At 43.1% G+C, this 16,269-nt stretch overlaps 1 protein-coding gene across 6 annotated transcripts in view; it reads right to left on the minus strand.

Moving 5' to 3' along the window:
• Positions 1 to 16,027, minus strand: part of LOC106567837 (Down syndrome cell adhesion molecule-like protein 1 homolog) — an 86,156-nt gene extending 70,129 nt beyond the window's left edge. For all 6 annotated transcript variants that reach the window (XR_006758369.1, XM_014137620.2, XM_045692283.1 and 3 more), the window contains exon 1: positions 15,775 to 16,027. Coding sequence is in view for 5 of the 6 variants with exons in the window: in XM_014137620.2 (XP_013993095.1) it covers positions 15,775 to 16,027 (253 nt within the window). In the remaining variant the exon portion in view is untranslated. The remainder of the gene's footprint in view (positions 1 to 15,774) is intronic.
• Positions 16,028 to 16,269: the final 242 nt, after the last annotated feature.

Here is a 16,269-nt window from a genome sequence, read left to right on the forward strand (position 1 = left end):
TTCTACAATCTAAGCAAGATGCCCTCAATCTCACACAAATTATCAAGGAACCTACCAGGTACAACGTTAAATCTGTAAACATGGGCACCCTCATAGATATCATCCTCACCAACTATCCCTCTAAATACACCTCTGCTGTCTTCAACCAGGATCTCAGCGATCACTGCCTCATTGCCTGCGTCCGTAATGGGCCAGTGGTCAAACGACCACCCCTCATCACTGTCAAACGCTCCCTAAAACACTTCAGCGAGCAGGCCTTTCTAATCAACCTGGCCCAGGTATCCTGGAAGGATATTGACCTCATCCCGTCAGTAGAGGATGACTGGTTGTTCTTTAAAAGTGCTTTCCTCACCATCTTAAATTAGCATGCCCCATTCAAAAAATGTGGAACTAAGAACAGATAAAGCCCTTGGTTCACTCCAGACTTGACTGCCCTTGACCAGCACAAAAACATTCTGTGGCGTACTGCATTAGCATCGAATGCAATTTTTCAGGGAACTTAGGAACCAATATAAACAGTCAGTTAGGAAAGTTAAGGCTAGCTTTTTCAAACAGAAATTTGCATCCTGTAGCACTAATTCCAAAAAGTTTTGGGACACTAAAGTCCATGGAGAATAAGAGTACCTCCTTCCAGCTACCCACTGCACTGAGGATAGGAAACACTGTCGCCAATGATAAATCTACGATAATCGAGAATTTCAATAAGCATTTTTCTACAGATGGCCATGCTTTCCACCTGGCTACCCCTACCCTGGCCAACAGCTCTGCATCCCCCGCAGCAACTTGCCAAAGCCTTCCCTGCTTCTCCTTCACCCAAATCCAGATAGCTGATGTTCTGAAAGAGCTGCAAAATCTGGATCCCTACAAATCAGCTGGGCTAGACAATCTGGACCCTCTCTTTCTAAAATTATCCGCCGAAATTGTTGCAACCCCTATTTACTAGCCTGTTCAACCTCTCTTTCGTATCGTCTGAGATCCCTAAAGATTGGAAAGCTGCCACGGTCATCCCCCTCTTCAAAGGGGGAGACACTCTAGACCCAAACTGTTATAGACCTATATCCATCTTGCCCTGCCTTTCTAAAGTCTTCGAAAGCCAAGTTATCAAACAGATCACCGACCATTTCGAATCCTACCATACCTTCTCAACTATGAAATCTGGTTTCCGAGCTGGTCATGGGTGCACCTCAGCCACGCTCAAGGTCCTAAACGATATCATAACCGCCATAGATAAAACACAGTACTGTGCAGCCATTTTCATCGACCTGGCCAAAGCTTTCGACTCTGTCAATCATCGCATTTTTATCGGCAGACTCAATAGCCTTGGTTTCTCAAATGACTGCCTTGCCTGGTTCACCAACTACTTGTCAGATAGAGTTCAGTGTTTCAAATCGGAGGGCCTGTTGTCCGGACATCTGGCAGTCTCTATGGGGGTGCCACAGGGTTCAATTCTCGGGCCGACTCTTTTCTCTGTATATATCAATGATGTCGCTCTTGCTGCTGGTTATTCTCTGATCCACCTCTACGCATTCTGTATACATCTGGCCCTTCCTTGGAAACTGTGATAACAAACCTCCAAACGAGCTTCAATGCCATACAACACTCCTTCCATGGCCTCCAACTGCTCTTAAATGCAAGCAAAACTAAATGCATGCTCTTCAACCGATTGCTGCCAGCCTAGCATCACTACTCTGGACGGTTCTGACTTAGAATATTTGGACAACTACAAATACCTAGGTGTCTGGTTAGACTGTAAACTCTACTTCCAGACTCACATTAAGCATCTCCAATACAAAATGTAATCTAGAATCGGCTTCCTATTTCACAACAAAGGCTCCTTCACTCATGCTGCCAAACATACCATCGTAAAACTGACTCTCCTGCCGATCCTCGACTTTGGCGATGTCATTTACAAAATAGCCTCCAACACTCTACTCAGCAAATTGGATGTAGTCTATCACAGTGCCATCCGTTATGTCACCAAAGCCCCATATACTACCCACCACTGTGTCCTGTATGCTCTCGTTGGATGGCCCTCACTACATATTCGTCGCCAAACCCACTGGCTCCAGGTCATCTATAAGTCTTTGCTAGGTAAATCCCCACCTTATCTCAGCTTACTGGTCACCATAGCAACACCCACCCGTAGCACGCGCTCCAGCAGGTATATTTCACTGGTCATCCCCAAAGCCAACACCTCTTTTGACCGCCTTTCCTTCCAGTTCTCTGCTGCCAATAACTGGAACGAATTGCAAAAATCACTGAAGCTGGAGACTTATATCTCCCTCACTAACTTTAAGCATCAGCTGTCAGAGCAGCTTACCGATCACTGTACCTGTACACAGCCCATCTGTAAATAGCACATCCAACTACCTCAGCCCCATATTGTTATTTATTTTTTGCTCTTTTGCACCCTAGTATCTCTACTTGCACATCATCATCTGCACATCTATCACTCCAGTGTTAATGCTAAACTATTTCGCCACTATGGCCTATTTATTGCCTTACCTCCCTACCCTTATTACATTTGCACACACTGTACATAGATTTTTATATTGTGTTATTGACTGTACGTTTGTTTATCCCATGTGTAACTCTGTGTTGTTGTTTTTGTCGCACTGCTTTGCTTTATCTTGGCCAGGTCGCAGTTGTAAATGAGAACTTGTTCTCAACTGGCCTACCTGGTTAAATAAAGGTGAAATATTTTTTTTAAAGAGAATGGTGTGTATAGACAGTATGGACAGTGTATGAATAGAAAAGGTGTGTACAGCAGTAGTTATATAGGATGAGCATTGACTAGAATACAGTATATAAAATGTGCTTAACAAGTTACATAATAAGTTGCATGGACTCAATCTGTTACTACATTATCTCTGTACCCCACACATACAATTATCTGTAAGTGTCACGCCCTGACCTGAGAGAGTCGTTTTTCTCTGTTTGGTTAGGTCAGGGTGTGACATGGGGTGGGCATTCTATGTGTTGTATGTCTATGTTGTTTTTTCTTTATTGGCCGAGTATGGTTTCCAATCAGAGGCAGCTGTCATTCGTTGTCTCTGATTGGGAATCATACTTAGGCAGCCCTTTTTCCCACAGTCAGATGTGGGATCTTGTCTTTGTGTTGCATGTGTTTGCACGCATAGCTTTTCGTTCGTTGTATTGTTTATTGTTTTTGCTGGTTCACATTTAAAATAAAGTATGATGAACCCAACTCACGCTGTGCCTTGGTCTACCTTTAACGACGGACGTTACAGTAAGGTCCCTCACTCAAGCAGTGAATTTTAAACACAGATTCAACCACAAAAGACCAAGGACATTTTCCAATGGCTAGCAAAGAAGGGAACCTATTGGTAGATGGGTTAAAATGTAAAAAAATTAAGCAGACATTGAATATCCCTATTGAGCATGGTGAAGTGAATTAATTATACTTCGGATGGTGTATCAATACACCAAGTCAATACAAAGATACAGGCGTCCTTACTAACTCAGATGCCGGAGAGGATGGAAACCGCTCAGGGATTTCACCATGAGGCCAATTGTGTCTTTAAAACAGTTACAGAGTTTAATGGCTTGTGTAGTTACACAATACTAACCTAAATGGCAGAGTTAAAGGAAGGAAGAATGGATGCATACTATTCTAAAGTGTGCATTCTATTTGCAATAAGGCATTAAAGTAAAACAGCAAAAACTGTCCTGAATACAAAGTGTTATGCTGGGGGCAAATTCAACACAACACATCACTGAGTACCACTCTTCATATATTGAATCATGGCAGTGGCTGCCTCATGTTATGTGTATGCTTGTCATCAGCAAGGACTAGGGAGTTTTCTATGATAAAAAGAAACAGAATAGAGCGAAGCACAGGCAAAATCCTAGAGGAAAACCTGGTTTAGTCTGACACTGGGAGACAAATGCACCTTTCAGCAGGACAATAACCTAAAACAAGGCCAAATATACACTGGAGTTGCTTACCAAGACAACATTGAACATTCCTGAGTGGCCTAGTTACAGTTTTGACTTAAATTGGCTTGAAAATCTATGGCAAGAATTGAAAATGTTTGTCTAGCAAGGATCAACAACCAAATTAACAGAGCTTGAAGAATATTTTAAAGAATAATGTGCAAATATTGTACAATCCAGGTGTGCAAAGCTCTTAAAGACTTACCCAGAAAGACTCACAGCTGTAATCACTGTATTGATTCAGGGGTGCAAATACTTATGTCAATTAGATATTTCTGTATTTCATTTTGAATAAATTTGCTAACATTTCTAAATACGTTTTCATTTTGTCATTATGGAGTATTGTGTGTAGTTGTGTGAGAAAAAACATTGATTTAATCCATTTTGAATTCAGGGTGTAACACAACAAAATGTGGAATAAGTCAAGGGGTGTGAACACTTTCTGAAGGCACTGTACATAGGGCAGCAGTCTCTAAGATACAGGGTAGAATACCGGGTGGTAGCCAGCTGGTAACAGTGACTAAGTTCAGACCAGGGTACTGGGCCGGGGTCGGCTAGTAGTGACTGTTTAACAGTCTGATGGCTGTTTTTCAGTCTCTCGATCTCAGCTTTGATGCACCTGTACTGTCTCCGCCTTCCAGATGGTAGCGGGGTGAACAGGCCGTGGCTCGGGTGGCTGAGGTCCTTGATGATCTTTTTGGCTTTCCTGTGACACCGGGTGCTGTAGATGTCCTGGAGGGATGGCAATGTGTCCCCGGTAATGCATTGGGCTGACCACACCACCCTCTGGAGAGCCATGCAGTTGTGGAAGGTGCAATTGCCGTACCAGGTGGTGATACAGATAGGATACTCTCAATGGTTCATCTGTAGAAGTTTGTGAGGGTCTTAGGAGCCAGGACAAATTTCTTCAGCCTCCTGAGGTTGTGGATGGACCATTTCAGGTTGTCAGTGATGTGCACACCGAGAACCTTAAAGCTTTTCACCCTCTCCACTGAACACCCGACGATGTGGATGGGGGCATGCTCTCTCTGATGTCTCCTGAAGTTCACGATCAGCTACTTCGATTTGTTGACGTTGAGGGAAAGGTTATTATCCTGGTACCACTCTGCCAGGGCCCTCACCTCCTCCCTGTAGGCTGTCTCGTCATTGTTGGTAATCAGGCCTAACACTGCTGTGTCGTCTGAAAACTTGATCATTGAGTTGGAGATGTGCGTGGCCCCGAAGTCATGGGTGAACAGGGAGCACAGGAGGGGGCTGAGCACGCGCCCATGTTGAGGATCAGCACAGCATAGCGGTGTTGTTGCCTACCTTTATCACCAGGGGTCGACCCGTCAGGAGGTCCAGGACCCAGTTGCGCAGAGCGGGGTTCAGACCCAGGGCCTCGAGCTTAGTGATGAGCTTGGAGGGCAATATGGTTTTGAAGGCTGAGATATACAGTAGTCGATGAACAGCATTCTTACATAGGTATTCCTCTTGTCCAGATGGGATAGGGCGGTATGCAGTGCAATGGTGATTGCATCATCTGTGGATCTATTGGGGCGCTATGCTAATTGAAGTGGGTCTAGGGTGTCAGATAAGGTGGAGGTCATATGATCCTTAACCTGTTATGGCTAGGGGGCAGTATTTTCACGGCTGGATAAAAAACATACCCGATTTAATCTGGTTACCACTCCTACCCAGTAACTAGAATATGAATATACTTATTACATATGGATAGAAAACACTCCAAAGTTTCTAAAACTGTTTGAATGGTGTCTGTGAGTATAACAGAACTCATTTGGCAGGCAAAAACCTGACAAGGTTTCAGGCAGGAAGTGGCCTGTCTGACAAGGTGTCGTTCTTCTTGTCTCTGTTTATTGAAGAGTGAGGATCTTAGCTGTCCCGTGACACTTCCTACGGCTGCCATAGGGTCTCAGAAGGCGGTAAAAAGCTGAATCGTGGCTTTGCAGGCTCTGGCTGAAACAAAGTAGCGCGTTTGGGTAGTGGCTGGTTACAGTACTGTGAGACTCAGGCTCGTGCCCGCGTCGACCGAAAGCTTTGTTTACTTTCCTCAGTTTAGCTAAAAGGAGATTCCTGGTCGGAATATTATCGCTTTTTACGAGAAAAATGGCATAAAAATTGATTTTAAACAGCGGTTGACATGCTTCGAAAGTACGGTAATGGAATATTTAGATTTTTTTGTCACGAATTGCGCCATGCGCGCGACCCTGATTTACCATTTCAGATAGTGTCTGGGACGCACGAACAAAACGCCGCTATTCGGATATAACGATGGATTATTTTGGACCAAACCAACATTTGTTATTGAAGTAGCAGTCCTGGGAGTGCATTCTGACGAAGACAACAAAAGGTAATGAAACTTTTATAATAGTAAAGCTGATATTGGTGAGTGCTAAACTTGCCGGGTGTCTAAATAGCTAGCCCGTGATGCCTGGGCTATGTACTTAGAATATTGCAAAATGTGCTTTCACCAAAAAGCTATTTTAAAATCGGACATTTCGAGTGCATAGAGGAGGTCTGTATCTATAATTCTTAAAATAATTGTTATGCTTTTTGTGAACGTTTATCGTGAGTAATTTAGTAAAATGTTAGCGAATTCCCGGGAAGTTTGCTAGTTCTGAACGTCACATGCTAATGTAAAAAGCTGGTTTTTGATATAAATATGAACTTGATTGAACAAAACATGCATGTATTGTATAACATAATGTCCTAGGGTTGTCATCTGATGAAGATCATCAAAGGTTAGTGTTGCATTTAGCTGTCTTCTAGGTTTTTGTGACATTATATGCTAGCTTGAAAAATGGGTGTCTGATTATTTCTGGCTTGGTACTCTGCTGACATAATCTAATGTTTTGCTTTCGTTGTAAAGCCTTTTTGAAATCGGACAGTGTGGTTAGATAAAGGAGAGTCTTATCTTTAAAATGCTGTGAAATAGTCATATGTTTGAAAAATGGAAGTTTTTGTATTTTAGAGGAGTTTGTATTTCGCGCCACGCCCATCATTGGATAATGGAGCAGGTGTTCCGCTAGCGGAACGTCTAGATGTAAGAGGTTAACCTGTTTGGGATAGGGGGCAGTATTTTCACGGCCAGATAAAAAACGTACCCGATTTAATCTGGTTACTACTCCTGCCCAGAAACTAGAATATGCATATAATTAGTAGATTTGGATAGAAAACACTCTAAAGTTTCTAAAACTGTTTGAATGGTGTCTGTGAGTATAACAGAACTCATATGGCAGGCCAAAACCTGAGAAGATTCCATACAGGAAGTGCCCTGTCTGACAATTTGTTGTCCTTCTAGGGCATCTCTATCAAAAATACAGCATCTCTGCTGTAATGTGACATTTTCTAAGGCTTCCATTGGCTCTCAAAAGGCACCAGAAAGCGGAATGACGTCTCTGCAGTCTCTGGCCGAAAAAAGCAGGAGTTTTTGTGAGTGGTCAGGCAGGGAACAATGACAGTGGAGTGCGCGTGCACGAGACGACTCCATGTTTTTCTTTCAGTCTATGAATGAATATAACGTCACCCGGTTGGAATATTATCGCTATTTTACGAGAAAAATAGCATAAACATTTATTTTAAACAGCGTTTGACATGCTTCGAAGTACGGTAATGGAATATTTTGAAATTTTTTGTCACGAAATGCGCCCGCGCGTCACCCTTCAGATACTGACATGAACGCACGAACAAAGTGGAGCTATTTGGATATAACTATGGATTATTTCTAGCCAAAACAACATTTGTTGTTGAAGTAGAAGTCCTGGGAGTGCATTCTGACGAAGAACAGCAAAGGTAATCCAATTTTTCTTATAGTAAATCTGAGTTTGGTGAGCACCAAACTTGGTGGGTGTCAAATTAGCTAGCCTGTGAGGGCCGAGCTATCTACTCAGTATATTGCAAAATGTGCTTTCGACGAAAAGCTATTTTAAGATCTGACACAGCGATTGCATAAAGGAGTTCTGTATCTATAATTCTTAAAATAATTGTTGTTTTTTTGTAAACGTTTATCGTGAGTAATTTAGTAAATTCACCGGAAGTTTGCGGTGGGTATGCTAGTTCTGAACATCACATGCTAATGTAAAAAGCTGTTTTTTTTATATAAATATGAACTTGATTGAACAAAACATGCATGTATTGTATAACATAATGTACTAGGAGTGTCATCTGATAAAGATCATCAAAGGTTAGTGCTGCATTTAGCTGTGGTTTTGGGTTTAAAATAGTCATATGTTTGAGAAATTGAAGTTATAGCATTTTTAAGGTATTTGTATTTCCACGCTCTACCATTGAATATTGATGAGGCGTTCCGCTAGCGGAACGTCTGTCCGTAACAGGTTTTAACTAGCCTCTCAAAGTATTTCATGGTGGCAAAAGTGAGTGCTACGGAGTGATAGTCATTTAGTTCAGTTACCTTCGCTTTCTTGGGTACAGGAAGAATGGTAGACATCTTGAAGCAAGTAGGGACAACAGACTGGCAGATGGAGAAATTGAATATGTCCGTAAACACTCCAGCCAGCTGGTCTGCCCATGCTCTGAGGAAGCGACTTGGGATGCCGTCTGGGCCGGCAGCCTTGCGAGGGTTCATTCACCTCTACCTCTAGACTCTCTCTCTCTATTGTCCAGCCCCTCCAACACTACTGTCCAAACCATCTGCACCAGGCTCTCTAGTACCCCTAGAGAAAATACTTAGGCTAATTTAATGTAAATTTGTGTATGCTAGTGTGTACATTGTGCTGTTGACAAACAGGTTGGTTACATTTGTAGGTTCAGATTTCAGATGGTGGTGATAGCAACACATTAAACTATGAAGCTTTTTCTCACAGGATCAGCACTATGGACAGATTCTATACATTTACCCAAGAGTAAGATCAGAACCATGGACAGAGTCTAGAGATGAACCCTGGAGTAAGATCAGCTCCTATGGATAATGATGCTTCCATAGGCTATATAATCCCATCTAAGGGCTAGTCCATAATGCCACGAGACATGTCCCCTTGAAAGAACAGTAGCACTCACTCCTGGATCCATGGTCTGGGCTCAACATAACGTTGATGTTAGATGTGAAGTGAGGGCAGCATGCTACAGATGGTAAATATGAACTCTAGCCATCCATCTGATGGTGGACTGCAGAATCCAGGTCAGACATGCTCCCCCACCCCAATGCACGCGCCATGCCCCCCTCCCCTCCCTCCCCTCTGCAGATTACTGATAATGGCCCCCGAGCATAAAGCCCATATTAAAGATGGCAATATCTATAATCTCCCAATGGGGAGACAGGACTAAAGTGGAGGGGTGGAGTGGTGGAGGGGGGAAAGGCATGCTGAGAGCTTGGGGGGTGGGGGGTGGGGGCTGGGCAGCAGGACCACCCCTCTTCAGATTAGGGGCCTGGGGGCTGGAGGGGTGAGGGTGGTTAAAAGAGGGGTACTGGGCAGGATCGAGTGGGGAGTGGGTGAGAGGGGGGGGGATCAACCAGCCCACTCAAAGCCTGTCACAAACAGACACACACCACACACACACACACACACACACACACGCCACAAGCGGAATTTAGGGCACACTCACACTGGGTAGAGACAGAGGGGTTGCCATGGTGGCACTGGCATGTGACAAAAAAATATATACACAACATACTATGTGTGAATACAGTGTGTTGGTTGAATTTTGAGGGGGTGAACTGGGGGCAAGTGACTTCCATCCAAGTCAATGGAAGGAGAAACCATCCGGACCATTAATTAACAGCCACGTCACCCGTGATACAACTCAGTATTCGACGTCCATCCATGTCTGAGGGCGCCAGGAGATAATGTGTACACCGGCCACTAGGATCAACAGTTAGCTTCAAGTAGGTTTAGATTTTGCTAGAGTGTTGTGGACAGGGATGGCAAATGGGCGTAATTATCTGCCTCTGATTCCAAAGGTTGCAAAGCAGTTCTTTTTGTGATTTTGGTTTTTAAGCCTATCCCAAACCTTAACCATTCAGAGTTAATGCCTAAACTTTTCATTTTTTTGTATTTTTTGTTGTTGTTGTATTTTACTCCCTTTTTCATTTAGGATCTTATCTCATCGCTGCAACTCCCCAACGAGCTCGGGAGAGGAGAAGGTCGAGTCATGCGTCCTCCGAAACATGACCTGCCAAACCTGCGCTTCTTAACAACTGAAGTCAGCCTGCAGGCACCCGGCCCTCCACAAGGAGTCGCTAGACCGCGATGAGCCAAGTAAAGCCTCCCCTGCCAAACCCTCCCTTAACACAGACGACGCTGGGACAATTGTGCGCCTCCCTATGGGACTCCCGGTCACAGCCGGTTGTGACACAGCATGGGATCAAACCCGGGTCTGTAGTGACACCTCAAGCACTGCGATGCAAACTTAACCTTAAACACTTTGAAATTTGACGTTTGTAACAACTTTGAAATTTGATATTAGATAACCATGGATGAACGTCTAATTCTGACGTGAGACTGTGAGAGCTGGTTGTTAATTAATGGCTCAAATGGCCTTCCCATCTCCATTTTGTGGAATCATGAGCTGCTTCTCAAAAAAACTGTCAGTCTGAATGGATCAAATCATTCAGCCAAAACATTCTAGCATCCCATTTGACTGTGCATTGACTGCCAGCCATTAATGTACTATGTCATGTTAACACATCAACAAACCCCCTTTCAGTCAAATTCAGTCCAAAGCATCTGAGTTCAGTGTTGACCTGGTATCTGGGGACACCAGTAGAACTGGGAGTTCAGTCCTAATAAAACACAATGAGGAAAAACAATAGGAAATATATATAATGAAACGCATCCATGTCCCCTCATTCATTGTGAGGTGTTTTCATTGCAGTGCATTGGAGCCTGTTAATGGTGTTGGTAGAGCTGAGCCCTGGCTTGCTGGCTGGCTGCAGGAGTGAGTGTGCGCAGAACACACTGAGCCACTACTTTATGCAGCCTGCTTGAGAACGAGCCATGAATATGTATGTCGGGAGAGGCAGAAGCCATTGCCTATGCAAGACTTCATTATGCATAATACAGCTGGTCTACGCCTCCCCGGTGTGCGCGCGCATGCACACACATACATACACACACACACTCACTCCACACACACACACGTACACAATCGTATCATGTGTTAAACACAATCCACACACTGATGAGCTGGTAAACAAATGCCCACACCCCCACATTCCCTTTCATATACACACCATCAAACCCGCAGTCCCTGAACCAAACCAAATGCATAATGCTTTCTCCTCTTCTCCATCTTCCCCCTTTTTCTCTCTCTCCCTCGTTCTCTCTTTAACCCTCTGCTCATGTGCATACACATCAGTGCTCCCTCTGTCTCAACCCCCATCCTCTTTTCTCTCTCTGTCACACATCATGGAGCACCTCTTCCCATGGAGACAGATGTAGGATCATTTTCAGACTGGCTGGAAGTCCACTTCCTCCTCTCCTTCCCTCCATCTCCCTGTGCTCTTCTCCTTCTCCTCTATTCCCTCTATCTCTCCATCCATTACCTTCCGAACGCTAGCTAGCTCACATCTTGATGCGTCTTACAGGAAGACTTTGATGTTGTATGCCAACATGTTTGCATTCAGAACCTAGCGATTAGAATATTTCGCTCTGTCTGTCTGTCTGTCTGTCTGTCTGTCTGTCTGTCTGTCTGTCTGTCTGTCTGTCTGTCTGTCTGTCTGTCTGTCTGTCTGTCTGTCTGTCTGTCTGTCTGTCTGTTATGAGAGCAAGTAGGGGGAGGGGAAGTACATATAAATGAAAAGAAGAGACAGGGAGATGGAGGTATGTGTAAGCTTATGAATAATCCTTAGGGGTCTGGCATAAGTAGGTGGTTGGTTTGGGGTGGGAAGATGTGAGGGCTGGGCTGGTGGGTTGTTGGGGGTTACATCTAATCAAGGCAGGGGTTTTGCCCCCCTGCTTTCTGTACACCCATCACCCCCCAGGCCCGTGCTGCGTCAGTGAAAAAGTGTGCTACTTCAGCAGTCCCCTGGGACCAGCTTCCCCTTACATCAAAGCAGCCAGTTTCTCTCTTAATGTGAATATCAAATCTGTAGATCACAAGTCCCAGCAGTCTGCATAAAACTGCCCCTCCCCCAGCCTTTAATTCTGCCTAGTGATGAGGGGGAGAAGGAGGAGTGTGTGTGAGTGAGTGAGTGAGAGAGCGATAGAGAGAGAGAGAGAGAGAGAGAGCATACCTTCGACAACCACCTGCCAGAACATAAACATTTCCCCAAATACAGTAAGACCCGAGGTGATAAAAGGCTTGGACACCTCACCTGTCATCCGTCAGAACTCATGTATTTGACATATTTCATATCCCTTTTTTTCCAAACATAGCCTATCCATTCCTTATCCATTCTAATCATCTAATGCATTTGTATTCGACATAACTTATCCCATTCTGGTAGGCTACATTGTGACGACGGGTTGAGAGAGGAGCGGGAGGATGCAGGGGGACTGAGACGAATAGGAAAGCAGATGTGCCATGATAGAGGTGTAAGATCCTATCGCTGAACGCTCTATGGCTCCGCTCCGCGCGCTCTGAGATCCGCTGCGCTCGCCCTGCCAGCCTCACCACTGCAACGCGCCACTTACACCAGCTGCAGTAACGTTCACATCTCACAATACTATTACAAAGTTAGGTAGGCTTAATCACCATTACACGGCGGTAAAACGTAAATTTCTGAGTTCCTCATTAGAGGCAAGGGCAACCCCGGCCAATGCCATCGATTTATTTCCATGCACTCCATTGAAAAAGTTTGCGGGATGATTTTAAAGGATTAAAGTTTGAAGGATTCTTTGGCCTCAAAACAAAAACAATAACAACATCAATAGTGCAAACTGTATACACCATATTATGAATAGGTTAATCATATTGACTCATTAATGAACCCAGGACACAGCACAGACTTAGGCTATTCAAGGAGCCAAATAAACGTTTTAGAATTAGTATATAGCTTACAACAGATAATTGAAACGAAAATGTTATTGTTTATAAATTTACGAATGCAATTTGACAAGACAATTAAGTGAGTAGGCCTAGGCCTATGCTACAGCCTGGCCATAAGCCGAGGAATAGTTTAAAATAAAGGCAGTGTATTTATTCATTCAGCATTATTCAATATTTAAAAAAAAAAGTGATTTATGAACATATTTGACTAGAAAAATAAAACCAGGCAATTATCTATTGGCACCCTTCTGTCCTGTTACCCGCTTTGCTGCTCTGTCATTGGGTGATGCGGCAGATCGCAACGCTAATTGCGCAGCTGAGGGGAGAAGGCAGCAGGGGATTTGGGCTAAAATAGAGAGAGACCAATTTTGCATGTTTCTATTTTCTACGAGGGAGGACAGGAGAGGGAGGGTTGGGTATGGAGGGGGAGAGGGTGACAGTAGCCTAGGAGCTTATGACAGGGGAGGGAATGCCTTATAACCACATATATTTGGATTAATTAAGCTAAATTATGAAATGCCATTGACCGGACCATTTTATTATATTTATTGTATTTTAATTTCATAATTATAAAAAAAGAATCAATAGACCAATACATCCTTAGAAATTACACTGAAAATACAAACTGCTTTACAACAACTATAGCATTTCTGAAATCAATACATAATTAATTGTTAATCATTCTAGGCAATAAATCACTGAAATGTGTGCGTCTGTGTTGGATTATCATAATTTGTATTTGGTCAAAAATAGCAAACGGGTGGTCAGATAAATAAATTCCATATTGACAAAATTGTCTATTTCCCATCTTCAATAATGAAATATAGCGCTATAATAGTCGTACAATATCCTATTTCATTTAGCTTCATTGGTTTTAAGCCTAAAGACGTAATGACTGTTCAACACCTAAAGATATAGAAAATTAATACTAATTAATTACACAGCCATTTGGACTAAAATAATGTCTCTTTGATTTGTTTCTTTCATTTATGTAGGCTAATTGACCAATTATGTAACCCATGTCTCGCTGTAAGTAATTCGCTAGCCCATTGAATTGGGTGTGTTTGCGTTGTAAAATGGGTCCAAGTATGTATGGGAAAATATTCAACAAAAATTAGATGTTTAAATGCAACATATTAAAATGAACCAATTAACAATAACAATTGCCTTCAACTAAATTGTCACAGTTCAATTATACACATAAACTTTGTAGCAAACAGTCCCAATGCAATGCAGAGAGGGAGGGCTGTCCCCTTTCACAGAGAGAGAGAGAGAGAGAGAGAGAGAGAGAGAGAGAGAGAGAGAGAGAGAGAGAGAGAGAGAGAGAGAAGCCTGGGTTCAGGTGGGCTATTAGAGGGAAACACGCCTGGGCTTGTCCACATTCACCCAAGCATCTGGGGTCTTCTTTGGTCAAATATATTAAGATCGAATTAAATAGATTTAAAAAGACATTTGGATGCTGGTATGAGAACATTGTGCCTTTACTTAACTTGACTTTTCATATTATTTTAATTGACATGCATTCAGGGAGACATTCAAATGCTTGAATGGTCCACATGTACTTACACCCATTTATGTAATTAAATAATTATTAACACAAAACAGCCTAAATAAAAGTAGGCGCCAATGTGAGCTTGTATCTTGGGTTTACCCTTCCAGTATTGACAGACATGTCGGATAGGCCTACATATCAAGACATAAGAAGAACAAAATTATATCTGCCCATCCTCCAGAACCATGCCATTTATGAAATGATAACTCAGAAATATGCATAGACATAACTCCAAACAGTCAGGCTAAACAAAGGTCTACACACTAAGATGCTGCTGAGTTTCTGTGTTATTTTCAACGCAGATTTGCAGGATTATTATAATACACTGTAATAGCAAGAGAGATCAGTTTGGTAATTCGTTCGGGATTTGCAGCCATATTGAATCAGCCTTTGAAATGTGAGGATTTTTCCCCGTCAAAAACAGAAAGCACTTTATAAAGATAAATCATTAAACGAAAATTAAACTCATAATGTCTACAAAATAAATGAGGAAATTCGGAAAAGAGTAATTGCATTTTCATTATGGGGCAATTAATTTGGGTGTAATCATTTGTCTAATAAGAAGCCTTTCGTTTGTTACTTCATTTTTCAACATGGCAACTACTCATTGGCAGACACGGACTCTTGCCAAAAATCTCCTCAAGATCACCTCCCAAAAATCACCACAGCACACCTCCAGAACAGTGCGCCTGTGTCCACAGCCAAGCGCTTAAAACACATTCACAGACATACCCACAAACCGACACCAATAGGCCAAACAACCACAGCAAAATGATTTACTAACACTGAAATAAAATGATAAGAATCGATTTCAACAAATACTTTGCACTGCATGTGCCCATTCAAGTTTTCACCACAAAAAAAAGTCAACAATTCAGGCATTTCAAGACCTGTTTTTATCTCCCTCTCCCACCTCGTTCTCCCTATCCAGCCATTTTACATATTCATAACACTCGTTGGTATAATGCGAAAACAACCCGTGCTATCAGCACCATCTGCGGCATCACCAACCGGTGCACACGGCCACACATCCACAAAAAATATATTTCACACCTAAAACACCTCCACATGCTTCTTTACAATAGGCCTATGCATTTTGTAGACAAACAAATCCATTTACACTTAATTTTCAAATCCAATCTCTCCTAATTGTATTGCTTCCAATGATAGGCTACATCAATGCAGTTGTTCTCCTTCTACATCTCCATGTTTCTTTACAATTATTGGTAATTATTACAGTACTTTTGATCAGGATAGAATAAGTAAGACACTCACTGGATTTCATTTATTAAGGTAATACATAAAACAGTGTTTCTTACCTTCCCGGAGAGAGTACAGCAGGAGTAAAGTTACAAGCCACATGCCATAAATAGCAGGTATATTTTTCAGGAATGTTTGGCAATCCTGGCAAGTGTGCGGCGCAGTCTTTGGCCAGGCGAGTCTCGGTGCTGGACTGGCGACTATGCTCCCCGGCGGTCTCTCCAGCCCTGCTGCCCGGATAACCATCGCAGGGAAATGAGAAGCGCCTGAGCCCCGCCCACGTCCCCTCCCTTCGACGAGACTACAGAACATGCATGCGAAGCCTCCCTTCGTAGTCTAATGAGACACGGTCAAAATATACGTCACACGCCAAATGGAACCGCTAAGGTTCGAGTTGAGTTGAGGAGTGGATATTCGGTCACTTTTCGGTGGAAAGGAGGGAGTGTGCTCCGGATTGACGCCGACAGGTGGATGGCTACTGTCTCTGACACACAGGTGAGCGCGCCCACCTGTGCACCACACGGACTGAACTGACCTTTTCTCTCCGTTTGGAT

Source organism: Salmo salar, chromosome ssa13 (assembly GCF_905237065.1).
Source record: "Salmo salar chromosome ssa13, Ssal_v3.1, whole genome shotgun sequence".
Lineage (NCBI taxonomy): Eukaryota > Metazoa > Chordata > Actinopteri > Salmoniformes > Salmonidae > Salmo > Salmo salar.